Below are 19,478 nucleotides of genomic sequence, written 5' to 3' on the forward strand. Positions count from 1 at the left end.
GATGCAAAACACTTGCTGTGTTTCATGAAATATAGAAAGTCAGTTATAAAAAAAAATGTAACTTGAGAAACACTATGTAATGTACTTAGAATGTACTCACGGTCCAGGTATATCAAAAATGTACATTTTGAGCCAAAACCTAACTCCCCCCCGCCACCACCCGGTTATTTTACAGCAGAACTATCACATGTTTCTGACAAAATGCAGGAACAGAATCCTAAATTGTTTGACCGTTTGATCGGAGTTTACCATTTTAACTGAGACCACGTTGACTCCTTGCTTCTGATTGGTTGTTTTCCTTTGTGCATTAGTGTCATTTACTCTGAAAACAGAACAGCATTTACAGTCATTGAAATGTGTATTTATTTATAGTATTAGTGTCATGTGTTCAGTTTAACTTAAGTACTTCCACGCCATCACTCCCTAAGCTGGGGGGGGGGGGCTAAATACTTGAAGATAAACACTCAGACACGCTCAAACAGTGCTCCACTCCTTCCGTTTCATTTGACCATTTATTACAGGAATAACAAAACCACATTGACACGTAAAAGATAGCACATCATAAATAGAAACAATTAGACCTTAGATTTGGCTCCTACACGCACAAAGGACATCTTTGTACACAAGCTACCTCTTAATATCTGCACGGCTTTGATTTTTATAACAATGCTTCACATCATTCATTTTATTTGATATAATAATGATTTTTTTAAATAGTTTTTATCTTTTGGTTGTTTTTCTCACAATGTCTCTTTCTTTAACCGTGTTTATGTAAGCACCCCATACACCAGGGGAATTCCTCCTATGTGCAAACCTGTTTCTGACTCTGATTGTGTTGCTACCTCTGCTTGTCTACCCCAGGTCCGGCCCCTCCAGACTGTGGGGCCACTCAGCGGTGGCCTACAGGGACAGCATGCTTCTGTTCGGGGGGGGCGAGAGCCAGAACTCTCCACAGAACTGCCTCTGGAGGTACAACTACAGCAGCCAGTCCTGGGGGCAGGTAGCCACGCTCCCAGGATCCAACCCCCCTCACAAGATTCACCACTGCTGCACGGGGCTGGGGGCCAGCTACAGGACTGACATCAGCAGCCCCACCTCCAGCTCAGAACTCCAGCCCGGGCTTCTGGATGGGAAACTGAGGCCCTTCAAGAACAAGTGCTTCCCTGCACAGCTCAGCTTCCTGGGGTCGGAGGGGGACATAGAGCTGGAGACGTTCAGGTGCAGAACACAATGCTCCAAACAGGACTACATCAGAGAGAGCTTCATGGTCACAGAGCCCCCGCTGATCCAGAACTGTCTGACCTTTGAGAACAAGGCTGTGAGGAAACAGTGGAGCCGCAACGAGGAGGAGGAGGAGGAAGAGGAGGATGAGGAGGAGGATGATGTAGCTCAGCATCTGCCTGACTTGCTGCTGCTGTTGGGGGGGAGACCCTGCTCCAGGGACAGTCCTATCTCCATATGGCAAATGACTCTTACAGACTCATAACATACAAATCAGTCTGCAACTACCCAGTGTTATATCAGCATTTTATATTTGTTACATTTCATTCTTTTAATATCTGTTTTTATATTATTGTTAGTTTTAATCTTTTGCTTGTATGAATTTCCTTTATGCAGTAATCAAATTAAATATGGAAACATTTTAAGAAAAGTGTCACATTGTTGCAGTTCATTAGCACTCACATTATGAATGAGTGTTATCTTTATTACCTGTACTGCTTTGCTTTTAATGGGTACTAAAAGTATGAGACATATTTTATCCCCACAGGATATTTTTTAGAAACTGCAAAGCTGATAATAATGTAATGGAAACGGCAGAACACACGGTGGCGCCAGAGCTCCACTGAGAGCTCTCTCCTTTGGAACCGAAGGAATAACCTCAGTTGTACTCACGTTACATTATTTAACACAATTCAAGTTAAATAAATGTTAAGGCTGGTAATCATATAGATTTGCTTTTGCTTTGACTCTGTCCTACAAACACTCTTCTGCAGCCACACAATCTACAACTTAAAATACTCCTGAGTCAGAATATCTACAGATCAACGGGGATAACCAACCTAATAAGTCTTTAATAAATCTTACAGTGTAATTCTTTCACCTTAACAACAGTAACAGTGCATTCTGAAGGTAAGAACAAATGTGCGAAAAGCTTCCTATAAATAACTTGTAATAAGTGTTTCCAAAATAATTTTTTTCAGACATTTTAGAATGTACTTAAAACAAAGGGAACAATTGGAGTTATTTATATGTTATTATGCTATGATTTTACTAGTCTGGCCCAATTGAGATCAAATTTGCTGTATGTGGCCCCTCAACTAAAATGTGGTGGAGACACTTGGATTATACTGTAGGTAACATATCACTGATTTTTTCAAATTTTAACGATTTGTTTGCCTAAAATCTGAATAACAGTGTTTTCAAATCTCCACATTCATTGTTAATATATTCCACACCTGTCCCGCTACATTTCAGAAACTTTTTGTTCAACAAATAATAATTTTACACAGAAAAAAATTGTCTGCTTTCACAATTCTGAGTTTGATCATCAGGACTGCAAACATTCGGTCAAGTGTCCACCTTTAAACTCACTTATTTCTTCACTGATACAGCTTTGTGTGGTTTTACAGGGATAAATGAACAATTCGAATGCTAAATAAATAGAGTTATTTTTTTAACATGGTGTGTTGTTGCTGTGGGTTCAACTCAAGGTTCTCTTGACACAGTTTGGGTTTTGCAAAAGGTCATCTTGTGTCAAGTCCAAGTGCAAAGGGAAAACTCTGCATGGTCTGCAGCCCTTTAGGCTCAGCGTGCTGTTTCCATGGCATCTATGTACGGACGTTCCTTGTGTGTAAGTTAGCAAGAGACTCTTAAAAAGTCTTATGTTTGCCAAATATGATTTCATTTCATTATTATTTTCAGTTATTATTTGGACATATTTCTCCCCCTTTCATTCTTAAAGCAGCATAAATCTGGAGAGTTTTTTACCTTTGTGTTGTGCTTCTTCGGCTGTTTAATTAACAGATAAACAATATCATAAACAGTCTCGGGTGAAAGACTCGAGTCTTTGTCAGTAATGATCAGGAATCCCCCCTGTCTGGAGACATATTGGTGGGGGGTTGTACAAGATGCACCACATGACTGAGATACGTAAAATAGAAAATGATAGTAAACCGAGTGTTTTAAAATCAATCTGGACTTTTTCTATTATTTGGTGCAGGGTGTTCCAGCTGTCAATCATCTGTGTGCAGCTCCTCCTCTGCACCTTGTGTCCCACCCCCAGTTTGTCTCCATCAACCAGTTTAAAGATAAAATGTTACCTTATTGGGTTTTTTTTATTCAGGCGGATGAATAAAATCCATCTGAATAATATGTTTTTTTTCTATTTGCAATTAAATACTATTTAGTGAAAAATTAGGAAAATGGAAAAAAATACAAATTGAAATGAACTTAGGTTAATGCATACAACATTAATACTCATTCGTACATTCATCGTCAGACCTTACCACCTGCTCATTACAATGTTTGGTGTTCTATAATCGACCCATGTTCCCTTCTTTCATCAAAGATAGGAACTTGGTTTCTGATTCTCATGGTTCATTTCTCCAATCCTTAAATATCTTTTACTAGATTTTCCCATAGTGAGTTAATTATCTTTAAATACATTCCTTGTAATTTGTTTAATAATTTCTATTCTTATCACTAAAAATAAGTAGGAACCTTTTTTTATTTTATTCCCTCTGGTGTTTTCCCAAGCAGTGGGTCCATGTTTAGAGAAATGCCGAAAATATTTGACATTTCTCTTCTAACTGTTTCCCAGAAGCCACACAAAACATAACAAGACCAAAATAAATTATATGAGCATGGTTGGCCTTCTCCATGTTGAAGTGACTTTTTGTTTATTCTGACTTTGAATCTGGCATGTCTTGAAATATTAAATAAATTCTTCCGTGTGTATTCTTTCCAGTAGATGAGTAGATTGTGTGATGTGTTATTTGTTTCCATCCCAGAGTCATACATTTTATCCTTATATCTAATCAATGTCAGAAAGATAACTTCACACTTGGAAGAATCTAAATAAATGGGATTTGGGTTAACCCTATTGTGAAGACAGCTGTTCAAAGGATTTAATTTCTTTATCACCAAACATCTGTCCAATTTACAACAGCTCTTTGTTAGATTTGTTAGGAGGGAAGTCTGGGTCAGTTCCCAATTCTTTTAAGGCGTTCAGATCTTCATTTAGTTTTGGATCCTGGCAGACTTTCCTCCAAGTGTAGCAACAACCCCTCTATTGTCCAACCAGCTGTCAATCATCTGTGTGCAGCATTGTCTCACCCCTCCAGCAGTGTCTCCATCAAGCAGTTTAAAGATAAAATATTGCCTTATTGTTATTTTTATGAATACGAATCTTTACATGTACTCTTATTTGTGTTCCTATAATGTAGGTGTGTACTTATATCTTCTCTTATCTTTGATCAGTGTGAACTTTATGAACTGCAGTCACACAGAGCGTCATATTCTGTGTGTAACACTAGCTTCATGAATATTTCAATACTGCATCAGTGGAACTCTTTACCTTTTTTTGACCCTTCCTCCTTTCACATTGGTGTTGACACCACCTGGAATTACATTATATAATATGAATCATTTCTGCTCTGGAGAGGCAAAAACATTCAGTATTTAAAAATATAATTCTATTATCCATAGAAAATAATAAGATACTGTGCATGGTTTAAATACCCACTGCTCTCATGTTACAATAAACTGTGAATTAAGAATATGCATCATTGTATAAACGGCCTTATTCATCTACCTTGTGCATAAAGCAACATGTTGCATTATATACTTTTTTATTTCTATTTTAAGAAATGATTTGATTCCAGGGCATTCACAACAACATGAAACACATACATTAAATAGCAATCCACAAATCAGATATAAAGGGAAAAAAGATAGATCATTTACAGGATTCATTTAACAGATAATCATTTTCATAAGAATATACTCTCATCATCTAACCATGGGCCCTCTTTAATGTTTGTGTAACACCCATTGTTCCCGTCTATCATCAAAGACCTGAACTTCATTTCTCAAGTTTTTTCCATTCCATTTACAAGATCCCTCCATCAGGGTTTATGAGTTCATCATCTTTTAACCAATAGCTTGTAATGTGTTGCAACTTTGTCGCTAGGAATCAGTTAGAATATCTATTTTTAATGTATTCTGGATTTGTGGTTTTTTTTATCGATTTCTCCCAGAAGACACTTAAAATGATTGTTTGCCTTCTTCTTATCACATTCTCCCCATCATTTTCAGGTTCATTTTTGGGAAACATAATGCATTATCATGTCATATTTAACCAGCATTTATGTTTACAATTTGTATAACACATATTTTTTTATCTGTTAAGTTAAATTCCTGTCTGCACAAAAAAAACACGCAACGTTGTCTTTAATTAAATGTAAACATGTCAACAGATAACACATAATGGTATTAAGTTAGTTGAAAGCAATTATATTAAGTTTGGATAAAAAAAACATTTGGTCCAACTTACATTGACGTAATACATCGAATTAAAGTCAATGTTTAATTTTTTCAGTGTTGGTACACACGAACGCTGATTCTCAATCATTCTACATAAAATACATTTACGCCTGTAATAAACATATCGTCATGTAATTATGCAAGCTAACCCTGCACCCTGCTTTACAACATTTAATATTATCCAATGGTAAGATTGTAATACTCTACAACTACTTTAGTACAAGTTCTTTATTGTTGAATTTTTTCTATTTACATTTTATGCTACTTTCTTCTATTCCACTACAATTTCAAAGACAGTATTGTACTCCATTACATGTATCTGACAGCTTAAGTCACTTCACAGATTCATATTACTAGCTAACAAAAATATAAATAAACTGTGATATATACATATAGGTTAAGATATCCATCAGCAAAATATAAAGTCATTCAAATTAGCTCCACCTTTACCAGCTGTGGCACATTACTGCATTAATAAGCCAGCCATTAAAATTACATAATCACGAAATGGGCCATTACACATACTGAGTACTACTTTTCTGAATGTAGGACTTTAACTAGTAATAGAGTATTTTTACAAATGATTGCTTTTTATTATAATAATGAATAATTCAGAGTATTTATTTTAGTTTTATTTTTTATTTAAGTTCTTTTCATGACATTATAAAGACATACATCATGTAATACATTGAATACTGTGGACAATACCACATATATACTACCCTTATGATTCAAAGTGTAGTACCGTCTGCTGCTTCCACCTGTTTTGATCTTTTCTATCCATCGCCCTATCAGTGTGTAATGACACGTTAATGTCGGTAGGTGGCGCCGTGTATGTACTAATCACCAGCATACCTGGCCATACACTCTTTTGTAATTTTCTTTTTTTGTTTTTATTGTTAACTATATTTTTTATAAACTAATGAACTTTATATAAATAGGTCTTTATTATTGTTTGTATCTTTAATATTAATTTGTAATATTCTGAATGAATGGTATAAAAAGACATAAATAGAACTGTGTTTTAATTTGTTTTATAAACTGAATGTCTTTGTTGAGTGTAGAACAAGTGAGACTGCATGAGTCACAGACACACAACCAAAGCTTAAAACAACTTAAAGTTGCATGACGACATCACTCTTTGAATCAAATAACGCAAACCTTTTGGGGGTTGACATCCCCCCCCCCCCCCCCCCCCCCCCCCCACAGCCGGCGTGTCACCATAATAAAACCTTGTTCCATCAGTGCGTCGTGGCTCTGAGGCGTAGTAGTGAATAATCCCCTGCGTCCAGTTGGTGGAAATCCCCACGTGGTTTACGACTCCTGTATAAAAACTTTGGGTGTGCGGAGCCCCTGTTGTCGTGATCTCAAAGGAGCAGAGGGTCTCAGTGAGCAGCATCCCGCAAGACGCACGGAGCTGCACATATAGCCGCGCACCGGACACGGTACCCAAGGCAGGCGCGTACACAAAAGGCACGGGACTCCGCAAGCTTTGTTGTTCTCTGTGGAGCTGCAGCTGTGCAAGTTTGAATGGGAGAGTGCGGACTGAGCGCCTTTGGACAGCGTCTCCTTTTTTTTTCTATTTAGTTTTATCTGCTTTGTTTTGGTAGATTACGCGTCTGACGGGAGCGTGTTATGACAGAAGCGCGCCAACTATCCAAACTTGTGGCAATCAGAGGATGAAACGTTGCGTGTGTGCAGAGAAAAGCCGCATTGCTGGAACCTGAATGCACAATGACTGCCTGGAGTTAATTAGCCCCATAGTTTCAGCAGCACTCTGGGAATATTTCATTGGCTTCTCTGGATATCTCTGGGTTGGAAGTGGATGTTCTCCCCGGAATCTGAAAACAAATCGCTTTAATAGCTTTAACTTAATAGTGTATTATTTCCCCAACATCTTCCTTTTTATTATTGCAATCGGACTGTAAACTATAGGGAAAATGAGAATCCACGGTGTGGCTTTGTCCTGTTTGGTGGCGTGCGTTCTATCCGTGCGCTGCAGCTCGGTGGCCGGGGTGGAGACTCAGAGCTCTCCCCAGGAATCGTGTGCGTCCTGCGGCCTCAGGGCTCCGGATCAGGCTGAGCGGGTAAACATAGACTTTCTGGAAGCGGTCAAGAGGCACATACTGAACCGGCTGCAGATGAGAGACAGACCCAACATCACGCATCCCATCCCCAAGGCTGCGATGGTGACGGCTCTGAGGAGGCTGCACGCCGGGAAAGTGCGTGAGGACGGCCGGGTGGAGATCCCCAGCTTTGACGGACAGGCTGCGTACACCAACGAGGTTCAGGCGGAGAACTCGGAGATCATCTGCTTTGCAGAATCAGGTAATCATCAATAATTCACACACACACATCTGAAACGACCCCTCGGTGAACCCGCTCACCTTTTGACTTTATGTAACGGGTAGCCGCGGGAAGCCGGTGAGTTAATAACTTAAAATCAGATGAAATTTCATTCTGCAGAGCTTATCATGCGGATGTGACTGATTGACATCTTCTTATTGCATCGCAATGCAGCCCTGCCTGGTGTTAAATCCTCCTGTTTTAGACCAATGCAATTTCAAAAAGGAATCAAACTAAAGACAGAGTCCTTAAATTACCCCCATGTGTTGTCTAGGGGATAAAAAGAGCCTCTGAATCCAATTTCATCACTAAAGCTGTGCTCACACTCAATACTCCAATGTATAAAGCCCTCTTTTAAATACGGACAAAGTCCCTCAATTGGCCATTTATCCCTTCCTCTAAGAATGTGTATCTAACTAATTCTCACAAGTCCAAAGAGAACACCCTTTCCTCTCACAAACACACAGACAGACACACACACACACACACACACACACACACACACACACACACACACACACACACACACACACACACACACATATACACACACACACGCACACTTAAAATCATCCGCGCTTGACAGAATCCAATAATTGTCAGTTAGCAGTGTGAGAACCGACACAAACTGTTAGTTTAACAAAAAGAAGACATACAATTAAAGACACCAAATAGGATATCTTACACACAAGCAAACACACACACACACACACACACAGACAAAAACACACACACACACACACACAAACACACACTCACACACACACACACACACACACACACACACACACACACACACACACACACACACACACACACACACACAACCACATATAAAACCATCCTGTAGTTTCCCATTGGCCCTGGCGCTACAATTAGCCTGAATGGGCTGCTAGGTCCCACCTTCCAATGGGAATGATCTGAGCTCTTCATGACAAGGGAACAAAAGCCGGGCAATTATTATAAGAGCACTGTGTGTTCCTGCTGAACCCAACATGTCAACATGGAACAGAAGAAAAAAAAGCAAGGAAAACAAAAGAAACTGCTCAGAATAATGCATGAGACATTTGAGTTTGTGGGGCTGGATTGAGGGAGTGTGGGTGGATGGTTGATGGTGGAAGGGGGGGGTGGTGATATTGTGTGCCCATATTGCAGTGTTGTAAAGAATGCTTTTGTTGTTCTAAAAGTTCGCTGGGCTCTCTGCTTCTTCTTCTTCTTCTACTTCTGTGTTTTTTTTCTGGTTCCATTCTTCCTCACACCTTTGAGCCTTTGTGTGGCATTGTAGCATGGAGCTGGCTCGGCTCCCTGCTCCCTAGACCCCGTCTGCCTCCTGGCCAGCTGGCTCACGCCCCCCAGATCGGATGCTGCCAGCCGGGGCACGGCTCAGAGGAAAGGTCTCCAGAAAACTCTGAAGCCAGGGGAGCTTGTCCCCCCGAAGCATAAGGGAGCCTGAATTGTTGTTGTCACAGGCGGGTTGGGGGGTGAGGTTGGCACATGTATAGCCAACAGTAGCCAGCGAATGGATGTGGATAGGTGTTTATGTGTGGGTCAGCTCACCTCCCCTCAGCACAGGGTTAACTGCGTGGTTGTCAGCCAGGCAGCCTCTTATCTCCAGTTGCGGAAGCACAGAGGGAAGAGGTCTGCCAAGCGGCCCCGGGCAGGTGAAGGAGACGATGCCAATCGCCTTTCTCTCCTGACATGGTCCCGTGGGTCCTCGCTGAGGGATTTGGTGTCCCGTATCCACGGGAGCGGAGCGGGGAGCACAGTCAGGAGTGGAGGACGAAAGGAGAGGGTTCGATGGAGAAGTTCAGATCGGCACTTCTTGATTGCTCACTATTGCCGTTCAGACCCAGTGAACTTGTGGCGAGCGGTCCAAGACGCTGACTTCATTATCGAAGGTCATTAACTCCGGCCTGGTTCCTACAGAGGAATCGGGTTGGTCAGGTTTACTTCAGGACACCACTCATTCATGAGGAGCTGTCAGTCATGGCCCTCCTGGACCTGGTCCAGACATTTTCCACATTCACCCTCAAGTGTGTGTTTCAGTCCTCACTGGGCCTGGCTTCCTCTCTATAGCTTGTGATACGATAAATGATTCACGCAGCGTTATTAAAAATGCCTCCCCTTAACAACAACAGAGCCAGTGCTGCGGAGGCTTTAACCTCTCCCCAACTACGAATCACAGCCTCTCCATCCCCTCACCTCCCCACCCCATGTGGAATTCCTGGAGTGCTGGGACGGGTGCTAGACACGAGCACGCGTCTGCTCATGGTCGAGCCACGCATGTCTCACGCTGCACCCTTGTCCTTCCACAGCGTGTGGTCTTGTCGACAGCGGCTTTGACTAATGACTCTGGGGCGGGCTGCCTCCATGGCCTCCTCCCTGACTTGGTGGCGCAGGTGGGGACACGCTGAAGCAGCTCTTTATCCTCCACACAAGCCCACCCAGGTGTCCTGCCTGCTGATACTCACTAGGAACTTCTCCACTGCGGGGTCAGGCATGGCGTGTCCGGACCAGCTCTAAATTGTTTGTAACACGGCATGAAAAGAACAATTTGTTCCTTAAAAGGACCTCAGTGGACAAAGTCATGTGGTATGTACTGCCAATACAAATGGAGCAAAAAGATCAAGATTGTTTTTGATACTGACGGTGAATAAAACATGTCAGGCACAGCTGGGTAAGGTGTTGTCTTTATTCAACCAACCCAATACATGGCAGACTGTAGATTGACACTTTATTTCTGACCTTTGGAACAGTAGTTTTGGTCTGTTTAGTAGCGTTTGACCATATCACATGATAATCATTATCCTTAATCATGCCCTGTCAGTCGTCTTGGGATTGTAGAGCTGTTAATGTATTTACTTCTTTCTGATTCAACTCCATGTGCTGATAACTTTTTGCCGAGCTCCTACACTCAGATCGACTGTTCTGCTGTTGTAGAGGTAATGCTTTCGTACGTTTATTCATGGTTTTTACCACTGGCTGTTGTTTGCTGCTTCTTTTGATAACTGTTTGGTTCATAAAAAGCTGTGAAATGGGGATAAGAAAACTATTTACCATGCGATGCGTCCTTTTCCAGCAAGAATTCCTATGATTTAATCACCCCGGTTCAAGATTCAGGATAAAGATTCAAAGGCTTTATTGTCATGTACAGTGTAGATATGGCAATGGAAATCTTAAGTCCCAGGTTCCTTCAACAATGCAGCTTTAATATATATGACACAAAAACAAAAATTGTGCCAAAAAAGACAAATAGAAATAAAATAGTGCAAGACTAATGTAATGTTGCAAAACTGAATTTGTGGCTTTTCTCTGTCCTATGTGATTAACGGCATGAGGTTTTAAGGTGTAGTAGTATTGGTAAGGCCGAACAATTGATTTAATGTAGACTTTATGTAATGGTAATGGGCATTGTGTGCTATTCTATGACATTCAATGAATTAATGGTAGATTGATTGACATTAAAGGTCTGAAGGACTTCACACAGTAACTACTTTAACCATGCACCAGTTATACCCCCCAGCTCTGCATGTGCTGTGCAATCCCCCTTTTTTTCGAGCTTGGAGCTGTCGAGGCAAGTAAGAAGGCACGGTGCTAAATGAGGTGAGGTTAGTTACTTGTAGCCCTGAGGCGCCTTTACGGCCGTGAAGGCTGCTGCTCCGCCAGTTCCTTTATGTCGCTCATTTCAGGTGCATTTCAATACGTTCCCACTGTGCACTTGATACATTGCCCAAAGGCTCGGGTATTGATAGTTGGTGTATTGCTTACCGTGGGGTTGGGTGTGTGTTCATGGCTGGGTGCAAATGTGTGTGAAGGGCTTGAGCTTCCCAGCTGACATGCTACAGAGTGGAGAGCTGGTCTCAACAGGTCCCTGTGTGAACGTAAAGCCGCGGTTTACAGGAGGAAGAGGCGTGAGGCGCCTTAAAGAGAGGGGGGGGGGGGGGGGGGGGGGGGGGGGGCGTCTTTGGTGGCCACCTGTTGACACTGACACACAGTAATCAGTCGGCAAACAAAGTAATTTAGCCGCTTTCAAAGGCGCTTGCTCCGCTTGAGCACATTGTACCAAAATCTCCTGAAATAGAAACCTTTCAAGTTACCTCGGGGTAATTTGGAAGACATCATTAGCCTTAGAAAAAAAAATACTGCCAGGGAGAGCCCATGGCCACCTTAAGACTCCCGGGATCTCTTCATTATGCGGCTGTAGAAAGTGGCCAGTGTCATGTAAATGGCTTTTATTTTTGCTTCATCATGCTTTTTTGCTGGAAAGCCACGCGCTTGAAAGGCGGCTGTAGCGCGGCTGTCTCCCAGTGCCTCACAGCCAGCTTTGTGCTGTCACTCTCAGGGTGCTCACACTGGGGGGGGGGGGGGGGGAGGGGAAGGGGAAGGGGCGGGGTAGGTTGGGCGTGGGGTTTGGGAGGGTGTGGGGTGGGGTGGGGGTACTAGCAGCGAACTCAATGAACCCCCTGGGGGCCTTGGCCGTGTCGGCCACCCTCCCACCTTTTTCCACTTGCATCCTTCCTCCTTTCCTTCGTCTTCTTCTCCTCTGTTCTCCTCCCTTTATCCCTCTTTCGCTCTCTGTCTATTTGGCCCCCTGTCACTTACAAAGCTGGACCTGGGGCCAACTGGGCCTGATCCCAGAACCGGCCCGTCACAGCTGGCCTATCAGGAGTAGCCACCAAGGTCACCTGATACAGTGATTGAGGGCGAACAGAGAAAACAAGGGGGAAAACAGCCCCTTTAGAGCCAGAGCTGTTCACTTTTTGGGAGTTTTTTTTTGCTTTCTATGTGGGCACTTGCACGTGCACTTACTGGAAATGTCCCCAAGCTTTCTTATGGCCCTCATCAGCAGATCTAGTTTGCTCAGTTTTCATGGAGATGGTTCAAGTTTTATCAAGTTAAGAATTTTGGAAACAGAGATCATCCTCACCTGTCCTGAGATCAGCAGTCCTAAAACCGGAACTCACTATTGTGTTTGAATTATTTATATCGCTTGTATTACAACTCATTTGAAACATGCTATCCATGCGTTTTTGTTTGCATCTCACATATTTATATACTATTACAAAAAGCAACATTTTATTTCACTGTACACCTTTTTATTTAACGTTCTATCTTATATCACTTCACATTAGTCTATTTTATTTCTATTGTGTCTTCGTGCACTTTTTAAATCATTTTTTCATGTGTTTTATGTCTTTTATATATTAATGTTGCATTGTTGCAGGAGCTTGTGACTGTAGCTGTACAATGTGGCAATAAAGCTTTTGAACCTTGATGTTGTATCATTTTGTTTGATGGATGTCAGATTGAGAATTCACCTTTCCTGTTTTTATTGTCTCCAACAGATGATCGCACATCTCCCAAGACCGGCCTGTACTTCGTCGTCTCCAACGAGGGCAACCAGAACCTGTATGTGTCCCAGGCCAACCTGTGGCTCTACTTCCGTGTGCTGCCAGCCGGTCCTGAGAAGGGCCTTCGGAGGAAGGTGACGGTCAAGATCCATTACCAGGAGGCCGGGTCTACCAGCACTGCAGAGGGGGGACCCGGAGGAGGAGGTGGAGGAGGAGGAGGAACTGGTCGCTGGGCCCTGGTTGAGAAGCGAGTGGATCTGAAACGCAGCGGCTGGCATACCTTCCCCCTCTCGGAAGCGGTGCGGGCTGTTTTTGGGAAAGGAAACCGGCGGCAGGACCTGGAGGTCCACTGTGAGGGCTGCGAGACATCCGGCGTGGTCCCGGTGTTGGTGGACCCCGGCGACCCTTCCCACCGGCCCTTCCTTGTGGTGCGTGCGCGACAGGTGGATGGAAAGCACCGCATTCGCAAGAGGGGGCTGGAGTGTGACGGCACCAGTGGAGGCCTTTGCTGCCGGCAACAGTTTTACATAGACTTCCGCCTCATTGGCTGGAACGACTGGATCATTGCACCAGCTGGTTACTACGGCAACTACTGCGAGGGCAGCTGCCCGGCCTACATGGCGGGCGTGCCGGGCTCTGCCTCATCCTTCCACACCGCTGTGGTTAACCAGTACCGCATGAGAGGGATGAGCCCGGGCTCGGTGAACTCCTGTTGCATCCCCACTAAGCTCAGTACTATGTCCATGCTCTACTTTGACGATGAATACAACATCGTGAAGCGGGACGTGCCCAACATGATCGTGGAGGAGTGCGGCTGCGCTTGAGTCTGCGCCCTTCTCTATCGTTGAACTTGGAACAGTCCGAATGGCCTTTCGTACAAACAGGACGTTGTTGTACGGTACACATATACAATATATCTATACCTACTGTATGTGCGAGCCACACGCACACTGGCACGTCTCGCAAATGCAAGCATCAGCGCTGTCCAGTGTCCATGTGTGCATGTGTGTGTTTGCAGGTGTTCGTGCGAGTGTGTGTATTTATCAGACTGAGTGACATGCTTGCCGTCCGTGTTTTGTCCGCTCGGTGACGACTGGTCAGTGATGGGTCGAGAAGGGAACCATTATATCACCAAATGATACTTTGCTCTAGTTTGCCATTTTCTAGTCAAAAAATAATGGCTCATCATCTCCTCTTGAATGAAGATAACAAGCGCTTAAGGAAAGTGACAGGATCAGCCATTGATGAGGACATTATTGGCGTCGCCCCAACACTCCCAACCCCGCTCCTCGGACCCTTTTAAGTAATTTAAGCAAATGACAGACTTTTGTTTTTATAAAGCACTGACAATTCATCAGCTTATACAATTCAGAACACCAGCACTTCCCTCCTCTGCTGACAGACACAGTCCGACTGTCCGACTGTCCTCTCTGGTGGAATTAGACGGGCAGCGCTTAATGCCTTGCAGGATTATACCTCCAGAGAAAGGCAAAAGAAAGTCCTCCACAGAGCTGCTGCTGTCCTCCTGTTGACTACGGGCCTCCACTTCCTGCTTGTCCAGAGAGGTGCAGGCCCTGCTACCATGACAACCAGGTGAAGGTAGACCTCATAAGTGCACTTCACTTGAGCACTTGCAGCGACAGAGAGAGAAATGCCCGCTAAGGCTCAGTAGAAGTCGGCCTGCAGACGTGGAGTCGGGGCCCGTTGGGTTCCCACAGTGCAGTGCAGCACTTGCAGAAACTGAAATGCACACCCTGAATAGCACTTGTATAAAGAAATGCCTTCCAAGGGGTACTGAGTGTCCTGTCCTATTGCTTAATAAGTGCCACATGAGCTATGCAATGTATAGTAACCTGTCCCCATACTCAACACGCTGTATTAGACTGAATCCTCTTCTGTGCTTCTTTCTCGCTTCAATCCTCGACTCTCTATCAATACTTGAAATGTAATCTATCGCTTCCTTTCCTAAGCGAATGATTGTTGTGACGTTTGCACTGAAAAGTTGCGGGATTAGTGACACAAAAACTGCCATTGAAAAGTTATTTTTATAGAAGTAAATTGAATTTTGTTTCAAATGTATTTTATCTAATTAAAGGAACCAAAGAGGCCAATATTTTAGCTATTGTACTAAGATGGCAAGGCCATTGAGTTACTGTGTACAATACTGTTTAATCATTTTGCAATAGGCCTACCACTGTATCAGGGTACGATGTATGATTTCATTTCTTAGCTCTATTTTCATTCTCTGTTTTGTACAATAAGCAACACTTCATTTTTTCATCTTTAATTCTATTTTTTTTCAGTTTTCTATTTAATAAGAAAGTTATTTTAGTTCCTGTCTAAGAATCATTTAGTCAATTAAATGTCATCTGTACAGTTTATGTAAAATAAAATGTTTTCTTAAATATTTTGTAACTTTAAATTCTTTCCTGTGTAATTGTTGTGTTTTTTTTTTTCTCGTGACGAGAAGTGGGATGGGCCTATATTTGATTTCCTGATGTTATGGGCGTGTAGCTCAAAAAAACAAAAAGGTGAGGCAGAAATAGTTGGGTACCATCACACACAGCGGTCCTCGTTCGTACTGGTTGAAACATAAAGCTGGCTGTGTGTCAGGAGTGTCTCTGGTAAGCTGGAGCCGTGGGACAGTAATTACAACCATGATTAACAGCTTCCCTGGCATCCACAGAGCTGCCAGCGTGCACAGCTCCACATACCTGCTAGTTCCTTTCTGCCGTCTGCTGATGTGTTTGCATCACCGGGGAACAACTACTCAGATCCTTGGTTAAAAGTATTGAAACCCCACTGAAAATATTACAAGTGAAATCCTGTTTAAATATCAGTGAGATGTGCACTAAAAATACTGCAATTACATGTTCCCTGTCAGTGTTTACTATGTTTCTAGATCAGAGTTAGCTACCATAGCTGTTGTGCTAAACATACCAAGCCTATACTGAATAAATCTACAGCAATGGGTCATGTGCGATGAGACCTTTACATGTTTGTACCTTCTCTGTCAGATCTAATTATCTCTTAAAAAGTCAACTTTTCATGAGTTTCTCAGAAAAGCTGCCCTGTTTCAGCTTTGTGATGACTCATTTTCCAGGCTGAGCGAGCCTTTTAAAGCCTTTATTTATAACTGAAGAAACCAGGAGACTATCAAGACACAAAGAAACACTTCATTCTTTAGTTTATCATTAAAACCTCCCAACCATTATGACATATACACAGTTATTACTGGACAGGAAGGGGATTCAAAACTTGAATCTTCTCAATAATTTAAGTCGCCAGAGAAATGGCAAATTATAAAGATATTTATTAATATCTATACATTTATGTACATTTAATGCAACATTGTGATGTGAGTTAATTGAAACCTCATGTACTACTCTTCGCACCTTCTGGTTGGATTCAAACTGCATTTACTTGTCCTAATTTAATCTCATCTAGAGAAAAAGTACATTTGTCTAAAAGTGAAGAACCCGTTTCTTGACTTTGTACTTGTGTAACGTTACTTAGTAACTTTGCACCAGCGTTCGTGCAGACAGTAGTGCATCGGTATCTGTTGTTGTGTGTTAGGAAACTCGGTCTGTTTCATCAGAGCGGTTCTCCCCATTAACACTCTTAATGTTTTTGTTTCCCAAGGTAGCTTTAAAGTTGCCATAATGTCAGTGTCAACACTCTATGTAGCAGCACGAGGCTTGCCCGCCTGAACGTCTACCTGTGCCAACACCTACCAACGGATTGAATCCATGCAGTGTTTCTGCAGGGCTCCACTGAAACACTTCACGTGACTGTGAAATATCAGCCGGATAATTACTCTAAATATATCTATTAGGATCTGCCAAGGAGAGCAATGAGATGTGTTTGCCTGCAGGGTAAATAGCATGTTAGGGAGGGATCAGAGTCAATACCTCTTTACCTGTACTTGGAGGGATGAGTGAAGAGGAGCGGCAGCACGTTCAAATCAGTGTGACGGTGCATGTGACTGACAGGGAGATAAATGTCCTGTCAGAGATGATCTGGGGTTGTTTTTTAATCTCCTCTGGTTGAGCCTGCACACAAATGACAGTCTATGCTGACAGCGGGAGAGAGATGTGTAGCTGTCTTGTCATGCTGCCTAATGCACGCCAAGATCTCCACAGCTGGAATGTTAATGACGCTGAGCAAAAAAGCTGAAGGCCATTAAAGCATGTTCTGAACTCAAGGCCATACACTCGCATCCATTCTATCAATAATCACTGCAGCAAAGGTACGGATCCACCGCTGAGCACACTTTCTCACATGCTTTTTTCCCCAAAGTCACACATATGCACTATAAATAAGACACTGAACACGCACACACAACCTCCACAACCCCCGGTTATCAGCTTAAACAAATATTGTCCTTCTGCCCTCAGTCATCCAATACTGCCACAGGTTCAGGACATGACAGCTGCCAAGCTGATGGGGTCAACCTGGTTTATAAACGCAACAGCATTCATTCTTCCAAAAATCAGCCGGGTCCGCATTCACTTAATGAATTTATAACTCTTCATCGCCTCGGGGCCAGGCATTCCTCCACTTCGCTTCATTGGTGTTTGGCTACGTGGAGAAATGTGGCGCGCTTTCTTTTGCTTATCCTCCACCAAGGGAATTCTAGGGATTTATTTTTCATTTTCTGACTCCATTAAAGTTCTTTACCCCCTCCTAACCTATGATCGCAGCCCGTTGCTAAAGTTCACTGAGCTAACACAACAGGATTTTCGATTACCAGCAATTAAAGCCTCACCCTTTTGTTTCAGCCCTAGAGACCATGTAAAGGCACTCTTATTCTAAGGATTTATGGTGTGGGCCCCTAAGACAGGAGGCTTATTCCACCCCTGTTTACTTCTGCCTACAACCCAAAGTGACATTTTGACCTTTGGAGCAACTCGGACTGAGGTCCCTGCAAGCTCTCTCTCACGGGTGGATTACTGCTGGAGTAAAAAGGGCTTTGCAACTTGAAAGCATATTTGTGAACACTAATGAGCAGAAAACGTCATTAATCCAATCATTGTTAAAGGCTGCCTCAGTATTGTTGCCTTTTCTCTCTCATTTTTGTTTTTGTTTTAATAGAGAAGATACTCTTGGATTTCACCTGCAACACAAACTCTGTAATCAGTGCCAGGTTAATGGTGGTTTGTTATTGACTTCTGAACACGGGAATCATGTTTGTCAGGTGGTGAGATATTTAAATATTAAACTAGTGGACTAACTCTTTAAGTCACAAAAGAGTATTTAAATATTATACAAAAAGTCAATCAGAACTTTGCTTGTCTACGAGAGTAAAATGCTACACGGAAAAAACTGAAGCGTTGACTTTAATTAAAGGTATTATGTCAACAGATTTCACATAACTGTATCAGGTTAGATGAAAGTAATAATATTAAGTTGAACCAAAAGTTGTTTTATTTAAACTTAATATTATTGCTTTCAACTAACATCTTTTTTCTTCTTTTTTTTCAGCATGTAAAGCGGCCTTGGGTCCCTTGAAAGGCTCTATAAAAATGTTATGTGTTGTTATTGTTGTTGTTATTTTTATTATTATTATTATTATTATTATTAAGTGAAATCTGTTGACATAATACATTTAATTAAAGTCAACGTTTCAGTTTTTTCGGAGTAATTGATGCACCAATATTATCTCGAAATGTCAAATATATAAGTGTAATTATATCAACACATAAAGGCGATTTTTCTGCACAATGATTACTTTTAATTTTTAGACTTGAAGTACATTTTTCTAATACAACTTTTGCACTTTTACTTCAGGACGATTTGGAATGCAGGACTTTTACCTGTAATGAAGTATATTTGACAATAATTAAGTATATTTGACAATAATATATATATTAACAGCAACTTTAACTCAAGTAAAGCATCTGAAAACTTCTACTACCACTGTTTGTCAGCATATACCCTCCCACTGAACACAGGGAAAGTGAACGTGGTTTGCTAATTATTCTCACCAGCATTGGAGTCGACTGACACCAGACCTTTACATATGTCCAGCTTTGAGAAAACACCATTAACACTGCTCCTAAACGCTCTTAGCAGATCAGTAATTCTATTTTCTCCCCCGCATGTTGTAGCTGCGGGGGTCACGGGGTCAACGGGCCACAGTGGATGGTGTGTGTGTGCGTATTTTTGTGAGTCCACAATGTCATAATGTCAGGGTTGTTCCTCCCTGTTTTAGCAAAACAACTGAAGCCTTGTCAC

At 42.3% G+C, this 19,478-nt stretch overlaps 2 protein-coding genes across 2 annotated transcripts in view; both read left to right on the forward strand.

Moving 5' to 3' along the window:
• The window catches only part of si:dkey-3d4.3 (ras guanine nucleotide exchange factor F), a 34,010-nt gene extending 32,353 nt beyond the window's left edge, over window positions 1-1,657 (forward strand). The window contains exon 8 of the mRNA XM_063888210.1: window positions 862-1,657. Coding sequence (XP_063744280.1) covers window positions 862-1,486 — 625 coding nt within the window. The 3' untranslated portion in view covers window positions 1,487-1,657. The remainder of the gene's footprint in view (window positions 1-861) is intronic.
• A 5,196-nt stretch (window positions 1,658-6,853) lies between these two features.
• Window positions 6,854-15,646, forward strand: inhbb (inhibin subunit beta B). The gene is made up of 2 exons (XM_063887110.1): window positions 6,854-7,872; window positions 13,236-15,646. The coding sequence occupies exons 1-2, from the start codon at window positions 7,485-7,487 to the stop codon at window positions 14,063-14,065; spliced, it is 1,218 nt and encodes a 405-aa protein (XP_063743180.1). The 5' UTR covers window positions 6,854-7,484; the 3' UTR covers window positions 14,066-15,646.
• Window positions 15,647-19,478: the final 3,832 nt, after the last annotated feature.

Source organism: Eleginops maclovinus, chromosome 7, assembly GCF_036324505.1.
Source record: "Eleginops maclovinus isolate JMC-PN-2008 ecotype Puerto Natales chromosome 7, JC_Emac_rtc_rv5, whole genome shotgun sequence".
Classification (NCBI taxonomy): Eukaryota; Metazoa; Chordata; class Actinopteri; order Perciformes; family Eleginopidae; genus Eleginops; species Eleginops maclovinus.